This window comes from Acipenser ruthenus, chromosome 21 (assembly GCF_902713425.1).
Source record: "Acipenser ruthenus chromosome 21, fAciRut3.2 maternal haplotype, whole genome shotgun sequence".
Classification (NCBI taxonomy): Eukaryota; Metazoa; Chordata; class Actinopteri; order Acipenseriformes; family Acipenseridae; genus Acipenser; species Acipenser ruthenus.
This window is the reverse complement of record NC_081209.1, coordinates 4,812,038-4,826,637: the sequence shown is the minus strand read 5'-3', so window position 1 is coordinate 4,826,637 and position 14,600 is coordinate 4,812,038. Positions and strand designations below refer to the sequence as shown.

Sequence of the window (14,600 nt, the reverse complement as noted above, 5' to 3'; positions counted from 1 at the left end):
GTTTCTGGGTGATTACAGCTTTTTTTTTTGTGGTGAAGTGCTTCAAACAAACATTTTACAGTGTGGAAAACTTCAGGCCCTGGCTGCAACACAAATTTCCGGTCGCAAAAATTTGAATAAAAGCCCAGTCTTACAGTATAATGTTTTTTTCTTTGCTGGTAGGCGTGTTAGATACAAAACTGCTAGGTCTTTGTCTAAATGCATTTTATATATAATACATAATCTTGGACTAAAGTAAATGTTTACCATTACAATTGTTTTATTGACTTGAAATGAGGAAAGTAAATTTAGCTGACAGCCATTTAGACAGATAATGGTTTGTGTGTGTGCGTGCAACTGATTCTGTATATTGAAAAAGCAGGGTGTAAACTGATTACAGACATCTATGAAAAGGCGTTCTAAATAAATAAAGCTCAATAAAGATTGGAATGCCTTTTGAAGTTATTTACTAAACAGCCCTTCCTGGTGTCTGTCGTTCCAGCTGAGATGTCAAAGCTGCTGTTTTAGAAGTCGCTCAGGAATAAAAAGTTCCCTCTTCTTGAGTCCTCCTTCCTGTTAGTCTATGCACTGTGAAGGAAGTCAAGACTGTCTGGGGCATGTAATCACACTGTATCTACAGCAAGGAAAGCCTGCAGTCTTTGCCACTGTGTTGAAAACAGACATGCATGATGTTGGGAGTGTGCGATTAGCAGTCAGAATAGAACATGGCTTTGAGATGCAAGCCTATGGAGACTTAAAAGTAGGTCTTCCTGTATGACGTGATTTCACATCTTTCCCAGGTTTAGAGAAAACCCACACTGATTTTCAGGTGTTAATGATATAAAGCACTAATCATGCAAGGCTGTTAAACTGATTACTTTTACTTTGTTTTTGTGGGGAAGTGGGGGGAAAAATTAGCTACAGTAAAAAGTCCTTTTACATAGTGAGTAATATTTCAATTTAAGTACGTCAGCTGTTCAGAGGCTTATTGCATAACTATCAATGAGATTTCTTATCATGGGTCCACTTCTCAAAACCCTAACCCTAACCCTAACTTCTCCTCATTTCATAGTGGTGCTTTTGTTTTGTTTTTTGCCAATAATGCTTTAGAAAGAGGAAAATAAGGGCTGGCTATCTGGATGGTAGAGTAGAGACTGCCTTTCTGCAGCATTCAGCAACTGTTTCTGTCATGTTCACAATTCACATGGCCTATGAGGGTAACAGGAAGGCGTGGGTTCAGTTGGCTTAATCACCACCATTATTTTAGGAGCAGCGGTTTCAAATGGATTTTAATTTCAGGCCAACGTATGAGATTGTCTTGCTAGGCTGGCATTTCGGTTTTATACTTGGAAATCCACAGTGGCGTCGTATGCGTTTTTACCTGGTGATGTAGACGAGAGGGTTGTGTAATTTTGCATGGTTTTGAAAAAAGAGCCATAAACAGCTTGACAGGATTCATAATGAACTACGGTGCGTGTGTGAAACATTCTATGTGGGCTTTATGACACCCTGGTCAGGCTACATCCCCATAGTTATACTATTTACACTTCTACTTTCACACTAACCATCCCAGCCTGTTGCAAACCAGTCTAGACCAGGACTGGACAACGTGAGCTCCAGAGGGCTGTGTCCATTTTGCTTTAATTGGTGTAATTATTAGATGAAGTTCTTGAAGACCTGGAGGTTAATTCAGGACACGGTTGGAAAAAAGACCTGCGTTGGATGAGGCTAGGTTGCCTTCCCCTATTGTACTGAACCTCACACAATACCAAGGTCTTCCCAGGTCAGTGAATCCGAGTCACGGAACTGTAAACCAGCAGAGTCTTTATTGATCCCACACACAGCCAAGACGTCCCAGGGACTGTGTCGATTCTAAACTATTTATAGAATCAAAGCTACAGCTGGTGCTGGCTAATTTCTTTATTACTGTTACTGTGGTAACAGTGAAAGATATTTGAACGCACTGGATCATTCATTGGGATTGAGATGAGTGTGTAAACATCTGAAGCAACACAAACATTTTTCGTAATTTGTAGCCATGTTGTTGTTATGCATCCTGGTTTATGTAAAAAGTGAATTGGACAGAAATGGTTAAGCAATTTTTAGAAAGCAGACAGGGATGGAAATAAGACTCCTATTGCATAGCAGTTTCACGCCTTCCAGGTTTTAATATGAGCTTGTTAAGCCACAGTGTTTAGGTAACAAACTTGAAGTAAAACCAGGAATGGATCAAACTGCTATGCAATGAGTCTGATTTCCATCCCTGTGCCATCAAGTGCAGCCCTTATAATTTTCATTCAATCAAGGTTCACTTTTCTGACTGACCTGCTAAATCTAAACGCTCTTGCATCTACTGCTGCGTCCAGTTAAGCCATGTTATTCATTACCTGTAATAGACTCTAAACGGCTTTACTAAACATTGCATTTCTTGAATTTAACATGATTTCCCCATGCTTATGGTAGCGTTTTCCCATGCTTTACCATGGTTTTACTGTGCTTCTCCCACATCGAGCAATGTCATTTCCCTTGTTCCTAACAGCTGTCTGCTTAGAGATCATGTGAAGTTGCTTCTTTAGTTTTCTCTGCTGTGTCTCGGCTTCCTCCTTGCATGCTCACAGAGTGTGCACACCTGTCAACTCTCCCACACACCCAGCATTCCCGGGGGGACAGCCCCCTCCGCACAGATCACAGGTCAGCCCCATGCCAAAGCACCACTGCAGAGTATCTGGCACACTACCAGGTTATGTATATATATACAGTATATACAACCAAGGTTCTTGGTTTAAGTTTATTTTTTTAATTTTTGTTGTGTTAAAGGGATACTGTCCACAGTCTGCTTTAGTTGGTGCTGCTTTAGTACTACATGACATAAGTATGAAATCACATTCTGTGTGTTAGAAATTGTTAAAGTTCTTGGGCAGTTTTAGAGTGTTCTGCAAAAAGCGGACTGTTCCTGTTTTGAAAGTTCTACCAAGCAATGGGTTGGGTTTTCTCTCCATTCAACGTGTTGGTTCAGTTCCATAGTTCTGTCTTCGTTCAGGTGTGGGAGTGCACGTGATGTCTAACACATGCATGGACGTCAGGGCTGTTGGCTGACTGTTTGTTTAAACTGTGCTCGGGAGATGGTTTAAAAAAGAAATCCAATCCATTTCTGCACGGTAGGAGAAGCTACACCCAGATCATTGCTCATCCGGGTTTGTGAAACCATCTGAATGACATTTTTGCAAATGTTTGTCAGGACCAGACAGAACCGCACACCGCTGCAGGTCGCTCTGTGAATGTGCTGCCTGGAAGATCAGTTTGTGGAGAGGCATTCTAGCGTTCATGAAAGTCTGTGTCTTCGTAAAAATGGAATCTATTTATCGCTGTGATCGGACAAGGACACTTCAAACTGCTCTGTGAAGCCAGTAACTGGAGATGAACAGCTGAGGCCAGTCCGTACCAGACCAGAGGAATTGTTGATGTGCCCGGGAGACCTGGCAGTGGAAATGACAGCAGCTAGTGTAGAGAGTGCCTCAGGAATCTCTTTGAACAGAGGTGGCTGTGGAAATTCAAAGAGCACTGGTGTCTGGTACAGGGTGTACTAATGAAGGAGGACACTTTGGAGTACATTTCTCGATATTTTTTGTTTGTTTGTTTGTTTCCAAAGTCTTTGTCTAAAACTGTTACATTTTGCTCCATGAAAGTTGCAGTGTCACCCCCCCCCCCACCCCCGCCACACACACACATCCTGTTTGAATCCTCTTCCCTCTGCTTCATTTAATGTCACTCTATTGCCCCCTTGTGGATTTACAGTAAACTCTTATAAGAAATACCAATCCACCAATACCACTTGTTATTACAGAGTCAATATTATCTTAACTATTGTATGATTCTTGTTCATGCTTGGTTATCGTGCCTTAGGACTGACTTAAACCAGATGTACAATGTGAATTAAATAAGAAGAAAGAACATATTCGTTACAGTCTCTGATATTTCATATCCATACCAAGTTTCTCCCTTGGAGTAATACCAGGAAGATAAGCACTTCATTTCACTGTGAATGATGGTCCTGATTGAACAGTGGCAGGGCTGTGCTCGGATCTGAGGGATGTGTGTGCGTCGCTGCCGGACAGGTGCTCCAGCTGAGGTTCATGAGCAGAGACACAGCTTGATCTTGTTGCAGGAAGCCGTCGAGCGGTGGACGTGATGGACGTCAGCACCCAGAAGGGGACGGAGATGAGCATGGCGCAGTTTGTCAGATATTACGAGACCCCCGAGGCTGAGAGAGACCGGCTCTTCAATGTCATCAGCCTGGAGTTCAGCCACACTAAACTGGAGAACCTGATCAAGCGGCCCATTGTGGTAAGCCACGTTCTCCTTCACAGCACTGACAGAGGGGATGGGAACAGGGGGCTTGTGTGCGTGAAACTGTAACAGATTTACTTGCGCCATTACCTTTTTATTTGATTGTTTTGCAAGCCAGGGTTGATTTATATTAATACAGTTTGGTATTAAAATAACTCATTCTGAAAGCACCACCAACAGTGTGGAGGGAGTCCATTTAATAGAGGAGAATTTGAGCAGCTTGCTTGCTGTCCACCCCTGGAACTAATGAGAACTCATTTCACCTACAGCCAGTGTAACAATGCTGTAATAAAAATAATAATAATAATAATAATAATAATAATAATAATAATAATAATTCACTCGTAAATGCTGTTAACGTTTCAGGTTGATTTGGTCGACTGGGTGGACAATATGTGGCCACAGCACTTAAAGGAGAAACAGATTGAAGCCACTAATGCCATTTCAGAGATGAAGTACCCCAAAGTTCAAAAGTAAGTGTTTTGTGTTTCATTCATAGCAGTGAGTGAGTCAGAGAGAAGTGACAACCCCAGTGGAACCCCCTCCTTGCCTGTAGGTTAGAAGGGAGCACCCCGATGGTGAACCCTCCTTGCCTGTAGGTTAGAAGGGAGCACCCTGATGGTGAACCCTCCTGGCCTGTAGGTTAGAAGGGAGCACCCCGATGGTGAACCCTCCTTGCCTGTAGGTTAGAAGGGAGCACCCCGATGGTGAACCCTCCTTGCCTTGGGGATTAAACAGCAGACAGGAGTTGGCCGCTTGTGAACTTGCATCATATCTAATATCAAAGAAACCGCTCTCTGTTACCAAACAAGCGGTGGTCTGGGATTGGCTCAGACTTACTACATGAGGTTTTGCTATTTAAAAATATTAAAGCTGGTGAAATGTGACTGGGAACGGAAAATAATATTTTGGTGACCTAATATATTGTGTAATTATGCAGTAATTAACTGATTTACTGTATTGGGCGTCCATAGAGACTGAGGTCATCCTTATTAGTTTCTATGGTGATGTGAAATTTCTAGATTTAGAGTGAAAAAACTATGCTGAGCTGAATGTGGATGTGAGGTGTCTTTAAGCATTCCATAATGCAGGTCTTTGGTTTTGTTTGGTAGGTTTACAGCAGATATATTATTGAATACTCCCATGAAAAGCCCAGCTTTACTGCAGCATATATATACGTATTGCTAATCTTTGCAAGAATGATTTTGCTGACTGGCATAACTGGTGTGCAAGGGGATCAAATGATCCTATCTAGCCATGGGGAGGGAGAGTCAGGGAGGGAGCTAAGGCAGCGTTGGAAAGCAAAGGTCATTGAAGATCAACTCCGAGCTAGCTGTCCAATCAGGATCCTGGGGTTGTACCTTTCTGTGAGCTGTTAACCCCTTCCTCTTCACACTAGCCGAAGATTCCAGAACCGTTCATTACTGAAAATGAGTGGGCGGCATCCATCAGCCTAAAGGATACATTCGTTTCATCACTACCAGACCCTGTGAAAGTGAAAGGCGGGCACACACACATTTTTTTCATGCGTTCGTGTCCGACTGAAATCCCATGAGGTGCAAGTAGTGGCTTATCACGCAGTACACATACAGTGCCAATTCTTCAATATTCTCCTTTTCCACAGCCTAACAGTTTATTGCCTTCCTTCTCAAGGCCAAGTCTATTGGACTTGAGAAGGGGAACATTGACTTTGGGCTCTGCTTTAATGATCTAAACCGTCCTGGATTGAAATACAGCTGTTCTTTAACTCCTATATTAATCCAGCCATCGTCCATCAAATTTGAAATGTAAATTGATACATGCATACATGCATACATACATACATACATACATTTTAATACAGTTTTAAAAAAATAACTTTCCTATGAGACCTGTAAAGCTTTAATGTATTTCAGAATACCTGCTGGGGAAGGCATTCGCATAACAAATGAACCTGTCTCGCAAGGGGCAAGCTATTTGCCATTTACACAAAAGTGTCTGCTAGTGGTTATGTTATAACTCTTCTGTTACTGCTCTGAATCTCTTGTGTTTTTACCCTAGCTTTTCATGTTGAAAAATAGACAACACAAAACTACAAACAAGGGAGTGTGGAATTGTGAAGAAATATATTGTTAGGGACTCTGCAATCCAGGGTTGGTTCTCTCTCTCTCTCTCGCTCTCTCTCTCCTCTGACAGCAGCAATGCGTATCATTCTGTCTATCTCCTCCTCCTCCTCCTCTGCTCAGGCTGGTTGCTAGGCAGCGATTTGCAGGCTGCTGCAGCCCCTTGGTATGATCCTCCTTAGCCTATCAGCTGAAGGCTATAACGAGCGTAGCCTGCACACTGTACCACTTTCATTGCAAGCCTAAATGAAGATCCTCAGAAGAGAAGGAGGCAGGGAGAAAATAAAAACTAGCCTTTCCTGTCCGAGGATGATGATGATGATGATTGGAAATGGCCCGTGACCCCTGAGATGTGATGATGAAAGGAGGAAAAGAGAAGCGGGTGGGTTAAAAATCTCAAGGGTGGGGGGGATTGGGGGTCACTGCTGTTGTCTGTTAGGATCAGTAATTCTGCGTGATTTCAGGGCTTTCTGCCTTTGCAGCTGCTTGTATTGTGTAATTTGTGTGTGTAGCTGATGTGAATGCGTGGAATGTTGCCTTGGCACAGGCAGGTGTACTGAATAGACTCTGCACAGCTAGACCAGCTTAGGTTTCTCATTGCTGTGTACGTGCGTAATGGGATATATCCCTGGTTATTACTGTGTATTTACGCTTTGGCTCAGTGCATTCCTACAGTACCTTATATGCTGCTGTTGTGTGTTTTAAATATAACAACCAATATACAGTGTCCTTTAATTATATTTTTTGTTGTATTAATATTATTATTTTTTTAATGGGCATTATAATCTCTGCACAGAGATTGAGTTTCGTTCCCCCAAGGTCAGGGTTTGCCCTGCTTTTAGGTTGTTTGCCTGTCCACAGGTCCTCACTGCAGCTCCGCTGGTGTCCGTGCTGTCGCTCTGTTATTGCAGTCTCTATCTGTACCTGCCTCCAGTCTGTAGTGCCAGCCTGTGCACATCCTGACCAGCGGCAGTACAATCCTTTGTGCATGTGGTTTGGTAAAAGAGCTGGTTCCCACCAGCCCTGGATACGGCATGTTGTGACCATTAGGATCTTAGCCTTGCCTGGGTGGCAACAAAAGACAAGGTCTGTTATCAGCATGTAATGCCTGTTGAAAAGGCTACTGCTGCTGTTATAATAAAATACAAAAAATAGTGATGTGTATGAGATTTACCGTAGGGTAGTGTCAGATCTAGATGATGGATGCATCCAAGCATTCCTTTTATGTCGTGTGCGTTTTTGTTTTCTTAAGATTACATTTGACTGCTTACGGAAGTGTGGATTCCAGATGTCGGAAGGTGTTCGCTTCATGAGCTGTGCAGATGAGCTGCTCCACTGTAGTGAGGGGATCGTAGAGCTAATGGTGTGGAAGCAGGAAAAAGGGCATCATTCACTTTCTTTCGGGGGATCTGTTCAGTTTGTTTAATTAATTGCAGGTCACTCCGTTCCCCTTGCAGGTACTGCTTGATGAGTGTGAAGGGCTGCTACACTGACTTTCACATTGATTTCGGGGGCACATCTGTGTGGTACCACATTCACAGGGGAGGGAAGGTAAGCACTGAAAGAGCAGAGAACATCATTATTATTATTATTATTATTATTATTATTATTATTATTATTATTATTATTATTATTATTATTATTAATATTATATTTTTAAAGGTTATGTGGCTTGTAAGATTAGATAGTGTTTTTTATCACCAGATTATTCTTCCGATTTTAAAAATCCATGTACTATATAATATACATTAAAAAGGTGTTTTTGTGTGTTCGCTTTTACCACAGTTTTGCAATGTTAATTAAGCAGTAGAAATGTCAGCGTTTTCCTGCGTTGGCAAACATGCCTGCAGTATAAAACATGGCAGCTGGCTCTATAGAAATAGTAATGGCATAAAATAAAAAACAAAACAAACAAGAACTGTGTTACACCAAATAGTCTCCAGTCTGCTTTTTCAGTGTTAACACACTAGTCTGCATTTCAGGGAACTAACGGGTGTCACACAGACACCGCTGTACTTGTGATTTATTTATTTTGGGCTCGTTGGAAGCAGTCTCCACTTCCTGTAAGTTCCACCATTTCTCTCTAGTGCTCTGGCTTCCTCTATTCACTGTTGCTTTCCCTTCAGATACCAAAGGCAGCAGTGAGATACTCTCCCAGCGTCAGGCAGTGATGTTAGGTGTAGTTACGAGGCTTTCCTCTGCATGCACTGACCTGAGAGTCCAGCAGGCCAGATCCAGCTGTGTGCAAACAAGTCGTTAGGGATAGCGGCAGTGGATTATGTAACACTCTGCCTCGAGCAGGGCACTGGCAGGCAGTACAAACTGATATCCAGAGTACAGAACTGGACCTGTCAATGCTGCAACATGTGCTGGGTAGGAAAGCAGGCACTAGGGCAGTCCTCTTCTCTAGAGCTGTGCCTTTTACACTGTAGTAGCAAAGGGAAATTTTGACATTTGATTGTGGTTTATTTTATTTATTTTTCACAATTTGGTGCTATTTGTGAGAGCAAGAACATTTTACAAAATGTACACCTATTTGTAAAATAGGTGCTTTTTATTATTTATTTATTTATTTATTTATTTTTTTTTTTTTTTTTTTTATGACTATAGCATCTACTTTTGATTTCAATTCAGGTCAAATCTTCCAATCTGATTTAGACATTGCTGGAACTGTATATATACTGTGTTCTTAAATAGTAAATTTTAGTATTGTTTGTGTCGTTTGTTTTGCAAAACAGAAACGTTACGTTTCACTTTCATTGCATTTGCACTTTTATTAAGTCTGTAATACAGTGATGCATTTACGAGATTGTGGCTCAGTTCATTTGATTTCAGATCATGTATTTATCTTTTCTCTTTTACGCAAAAACATATTCTGTTTATGTATTTCCCCTTTGTGTAGGTTCATAATGGAATTAAAACATGAAGTTCACACAGACAGATTTCTAGGTTGACGCTGCTCAGCGTATTGTTAATGTGTTTTTCCCGCATCCATAGTAAATTATTTTCATTTTGGTCAATTAAGTGGTATTAAGTTATTCTGTCGTCGTTCCTTGGGGAAGAACGCTGGGATCGAGTGGAGACGTGCAAGCAAAGCACAGAATATTTAATCACACAGCGACTTTCTGATATGAATTAAGAAGCTCTAAAAGTATGATTATAATTGATATGATTTATTCTTTTTTCATTCATTTTTGTTTTCAGTAAACTCAAAATTAATAAGGTGACCAATGCTCTATTGTTTTCAGTGCAGACAAATTATGTTCCAGAGATTCAGGGAGCAAAATAAAGTTATGTATTTTTCAAGAATGCAGTTTTGGAAATGCACGTGACTCGAGTCGTAGGCCCGGACTTGAGTCCTACAAGTCTTATATATTAAAATAAATAACATGTCAGGTTTCTTGCAAAGGACGTTCTTTAGCACACAATCTGGGAGATACAGAGGCTGCATGCCCCCCTTCAAATGTGTATCTCCCTGCATGCAGGTGTTCTGGTTAATTCCTCCAACGCCTCATAATTTGGAGCTGTACGAGGAGTGGGTCCTGTCCGGGAAGCAGAGCGATGTGTTTCTGGGAGACCGAGTCGATGGGTGCGAGAGGATTGAACTGAAGCAAGGATACACGTTCTTCATCCCATCAGGTAACATAACTTGGTATTCAGGGATGACAATTAGAGTCCCATTGCATAGCAGTTTGATCCGTTCCTGGTTTTACTCTGAGTTTTTAATGAGACACACTTGAGCTTGTTTCCTATACTCTGTGGCTAATCAAGCTCGTAGTAAAACCTGTAATGGGTGAAACTGCTATGCAATAGGCATCTTATTTCCATCCTGGTATTGAAGGGTTACAGAACACACTGTATTGTTTACAACAAGTAGATTACATTACCTGACGAGACCATTGTATTGCACTGGACAAAGCAATCAGCCGTTGTGCATGCAAGGTGTAGAATTCCTCTGTTCCTCCCTGAGTGATGCAGAAGCCAGACCACATCACTTGAGCACCAGCTGTCACTGGGAGTTTGGATCCTTCCTGCCTCTAATCTCTGGAGCTGCAAAGTGAGTTAGTTACTTTCCTGGTACGTCCCTGGTGCGTATTACTTTAATCCACCGCAATGCGCCTTTTTGATTGATACAAACTTGGACCAGCTGTGTTTATCAGTGAGCGCCTTTCCATTAAACTGTCTCTCCATGACTAGTACCCAAGATCTATGCAGGCTTTTTAGATGTCCCTCTGAAGTCGTTATCGCCTACACAGCAGGACATTCGAGGCTTGTTTGCAAGCGGTGTGCTACGGAGGTTTCAAAGCATTGTTGCAACAGTGGGCGTTATTGGTTTAAATATATTTTTACAAGAGGTGCATCAATCGTATTGTGACCCGTGCTGAACTCGCCCCTGGTGGATGAGACTCTGCACCTTCATTGCTGAGTTTAATCAGTGGGAAGTTCTGTGCGACTCCCCGACCTGCCCCTGCTTCAGCTGGTTACTACCCCTGATGTTGACTGCGCCGTTTCAGTTGAAACCAAGCTTTCCTCTGTTTCGCTCCCCTGGCCTGACTCCCAGCAGGCACACTCTCAACAAGCAGTTATTCAGTAAGCACAAGCCTCCTGATGTACTGTGGGAATACAAGAAGCTCATTTGGCATTTTCACATAGTATCTCCTGTGGTGTCTGAGAAAACGTCCAATTACCATGGGAGAATTGGAGAATAATTAACTAATGATTTGAAGACGTTCAACCCTGGTGTGCCATGGAACAATTTCAGTGCAGGTCAACTGGCTAAATGTTTAAAAATAAATAAATAAAACAGAGGCTTCATTGCTCAATCCCAGGGTCAAGGGGCAGGCCGTGTAAACAAGATGTTGAATCTCAGTGGCTCTGTCCTGCTAAAATATGTTAAGTCAAGCATGGTTATATATTCCTACCACAAGAATCGTGTAATGCAGTCTGTTTGGGAAACACGACATGGTGACAATACACAGTACAGAAGGTTAAAGATTAGTGAGCGTTCTTCTTCAAGGTGTCTCATTCAGTATGTGTAGGGGAGCAGTACTGAATACTAAACAGCAGCTCGTTGGAGAGAGATGATGAGGTATGATTTGGTATCTTCGATCTCAGCATCTCCTCCTTTGCCCTCTTCCAGGACATGATTGCATTACTACAGGTGAAATAGAAATGTGCTGACTTTCACAATCCGCTGACCCCTCTCTCTCTCTCGCAGCCTAGCGTCCCGTTTATTGAACTGAAATTAAATGAGATTCTACTATCTCTGGGACAGCTGTTCAGCCCTTTTCTCTTGTTGAGTCTACCTTCAGGATTAGATTTTATTTTTTTATTTTTTTTTACCCAGGGCGACAGGCTAAGAAAATGTCCATTACTGGGACAACTTAATTGAAAATCCGATTCACTGGTAATGTGATTTGAAAAGCAGCCTGCAATTTCACGCACTGATGTTTCAATATGAGAAACAACAATTCATCAATGTATTGATTGCCGTGGGTTTTATTTTGCAAGCCTTAGTGAATCATGTATTGAATGATTTTAATCGCCATGGGGCCCTATTTGGAATATTATGTTCTATTATTCGAGTTGTATTTAAAAGTTTGCATTTTTATTTTTTTGCTTCTTGCCTCTCAATGCAATGTTTTCTCAATGCAAATAATATATTTCTGTGAATTCATATGCACATGGACGTTTTGAAAGCTTTTATTAAGAGACTGCATTTTTATTCTTTTTGTTTTTTGGATAATAAAGTTTTCGTAATGCATGGATTTTATCACCCATTAGAAAACTGGTTGGGGATTGCAACCCAAGCGTGCTGGAGAGACCCTGGATTTTATCATGTAGAGGTTTGGTTCTGGTTTTGCAGAACCGACGTGGATCTTCTGATAGTAGTACCTTCTAGTTTTGCCTGTCGTTGATTGGCGTGTGAAGGTTTATGCTGAGGTCTGGTTGCAGGATGGATCCATGCAGTCTACACTCTGGAGGACACTTTGGTGTTTGGAGGCAACATTCTGCATAGCTTTAACATTCCCATGCAGCTGACCATCTATGAGATCGAAAACAGGACAAAGGTAAGTGTTTTATTAGCAACACTTCTACAAGTTGTACAGTGTTTGTTTATTTAGTTTGAGAATGCACGTTGAAGAGGAACGCGCACCTAAGACATCCTTTCACAATCGAGAAACGTAAATGTCATTGTTGTTAAATGGAAAGTAATGTGCATGATTAAACATGGGATGCTTCATCGCAGCGTGTCTATTCCAGCATGTTGTATTGTGCCAGGTTTGAACATATCTAGAATGCATGTGAAAACCATTACTTGTGCAAACAAAACAATACATAGCACATTTACAGTACTGATTTTAAAACCTTTTTAATTTTTTTTTATAGATGTCTCGCTCTGATTTCTAGGGATTAAAATACCCGTAATAAGGTCCCTTTTAAGAAAGAGCAGTATTACAAGGCATACAAGAGGGAAATCTAAATCTAAAGCCAATCACGTTGCACTTAATACAAACAGCAATAAGAATATATGGCTTTCAGTAATAAACCTGAATTCAATAGCCAGTCTAGCTGTTGGTGTTAACTCAACTTTTAGGAAGAAAGCAGCTTTATAAACCCCCCATAGTTTTAAGATTGGATGAGACACTGAACTAAGCAGCCATCCTGAATTGTCAGCCTGGATCCCTCTGTTCTAGGGATGCAAGGTAAGTAGCAGGACATGCCTGGCTCTTCTAGTTTTATCATCTGTGTTGTGTGTGAAGGTGGTCACTTACAGATTGTATTCTCCACTGCACTCATGCTGTGCCAGTAGCTTTCCACACATGCTGTTTTTTGGAAGGATTACAGAAGTTGGTTCCTATATTTCCAGCACCAAAAAAACAAAACTTGTGTCTCGTTTGTCACTTGGCTTTCTTTTTAGACAGATAATGTAGATGGTGGTTTGGATTAATTTAACATAGGCATTTTAAAGAGCTGCAAGCCGGTTATCCAGACTCACTTAAACTGTGCCACGTGCCTGGATACCAGCGACTGGTGAAGAGAATTGCATCATGCACCATATGAGGGACTGATTCCATTTGAACAATTCCAAATGTGGAAAACAATATTGGAACACAAGATGGTATTTTTATTATTTTAAAACCTATTATTATTATTATTATTATTATTATTATTATTATTATTATTATTATTATTATTATTATTATTATTATTAAGACGCTGTTTTGCCAATTTATACTGTTCTGCAAGTCTAGAGCTGGTCCAGTTTACACGCTATCTAAATTCACTTCAATCAACCACAGCTCTGATCACTTTAGAAAATGGATTCCTTCAACCAGCTAATGTAGTTACGTCGGCAACAAGCATTCAATTGTTCTTCCCAAAATCGCTATTTTCTTATTCTGACTGCAAACTGCAAAACACAATCCAAGCAGGTCGGTTGCAGGTTTATAGTTTGGTTGTGTCCACCTGGCTCGTTGTGATTTCTGGTTAAGAGCAAACACGTTTTATATGTTTGAAGGGAGGAGTGCGCACAGTAGGACAGTGAAAGGTAGGGATTCTGGTAAATGTGTTTTTATAAAAAAAAGGTTTAACAGGCAAGGCTATCGTGGATCCAGGAATGAGTTTGGATTGTGGATGTTCAGATTACTGATCTGTGTACTGGGGGACGACAGACTCTGAAGGGGATGGGGGGTTGGTGACAGATATCAAACTATATAGAATGTAATCCTTTACACTGGAGTGAACTCAGATTGAATGTAAAAGATGATAAAATGGGAGCACTGCATGCATGAATGCCTTTTTGTATTTTAATTTTTTTTTATATATATATATATATATATATATAATTTCTTTGGTACCAGCCAAAGTGGTGCCCCTCCATAAGATTGCCAGCATGTTGAGGTTAATTGTCTTTAATATTCCCAGGCATGTGGCTGAAAACCTTTTTGAAGGAGAGGGGGTGAAGTCGGAGTCCTGTTTGTAAGTCACGTTTTTGCAAATATTGTTTCCTGCAGTGCTCTCTAGGGAAGTCAGAGTTCCTTTTATTGACTCGAAATATGATTATTATTTGACTTGGTGTGCCAAAAGTGTTGTATATAACAAGGTGTAATATAAGTGTGGCAATTTACCAGTCCCTAATGTATCCTTCTATCTTACATCATTCAAAAT

At 41.0% G+C, this 14,600-nt stretch overlaps 1 protein-coding gene across 3 annotated transcripts in view; it reads left to right on the top strand.

Moving 5' to 3' along the window:
- The window catches only part of LOC117428465 (lysine-specific demethylase 2B-like), a 48,542-nt gene that overhangs the window by 3,974 nt on the left and 29,968 nt on the right, over window positions 1–14,600 (top strand). For all 3 annotated transcript variants that reach the window (XM_058994452.1, XM_058994455.1, XM_058994453.1), the window contains exons 5-9: window positions 4,145–4,323; window positions 4,693–4,799; window positions 7,886–7,979; window positions 9,914–10,067; window positions 12,384–12,499. In XM_058994452.1, the coding sequence (XP_058850435.1) occupies window positions 4,145–4,323; window positions 4,693–4,799; window positions 7,886–7,979; window positions 9,914–10,067; window positions 12,384–12,499 (650 nt within the window). The remainder of the gene's footprint in view (window positions 1–4,144; window positions 4,324–4,692; window positions 4,800–7,885; window positions 7,980–9,913; window positions 10,068–12,383; window positions 12,500–14,600) is intronic.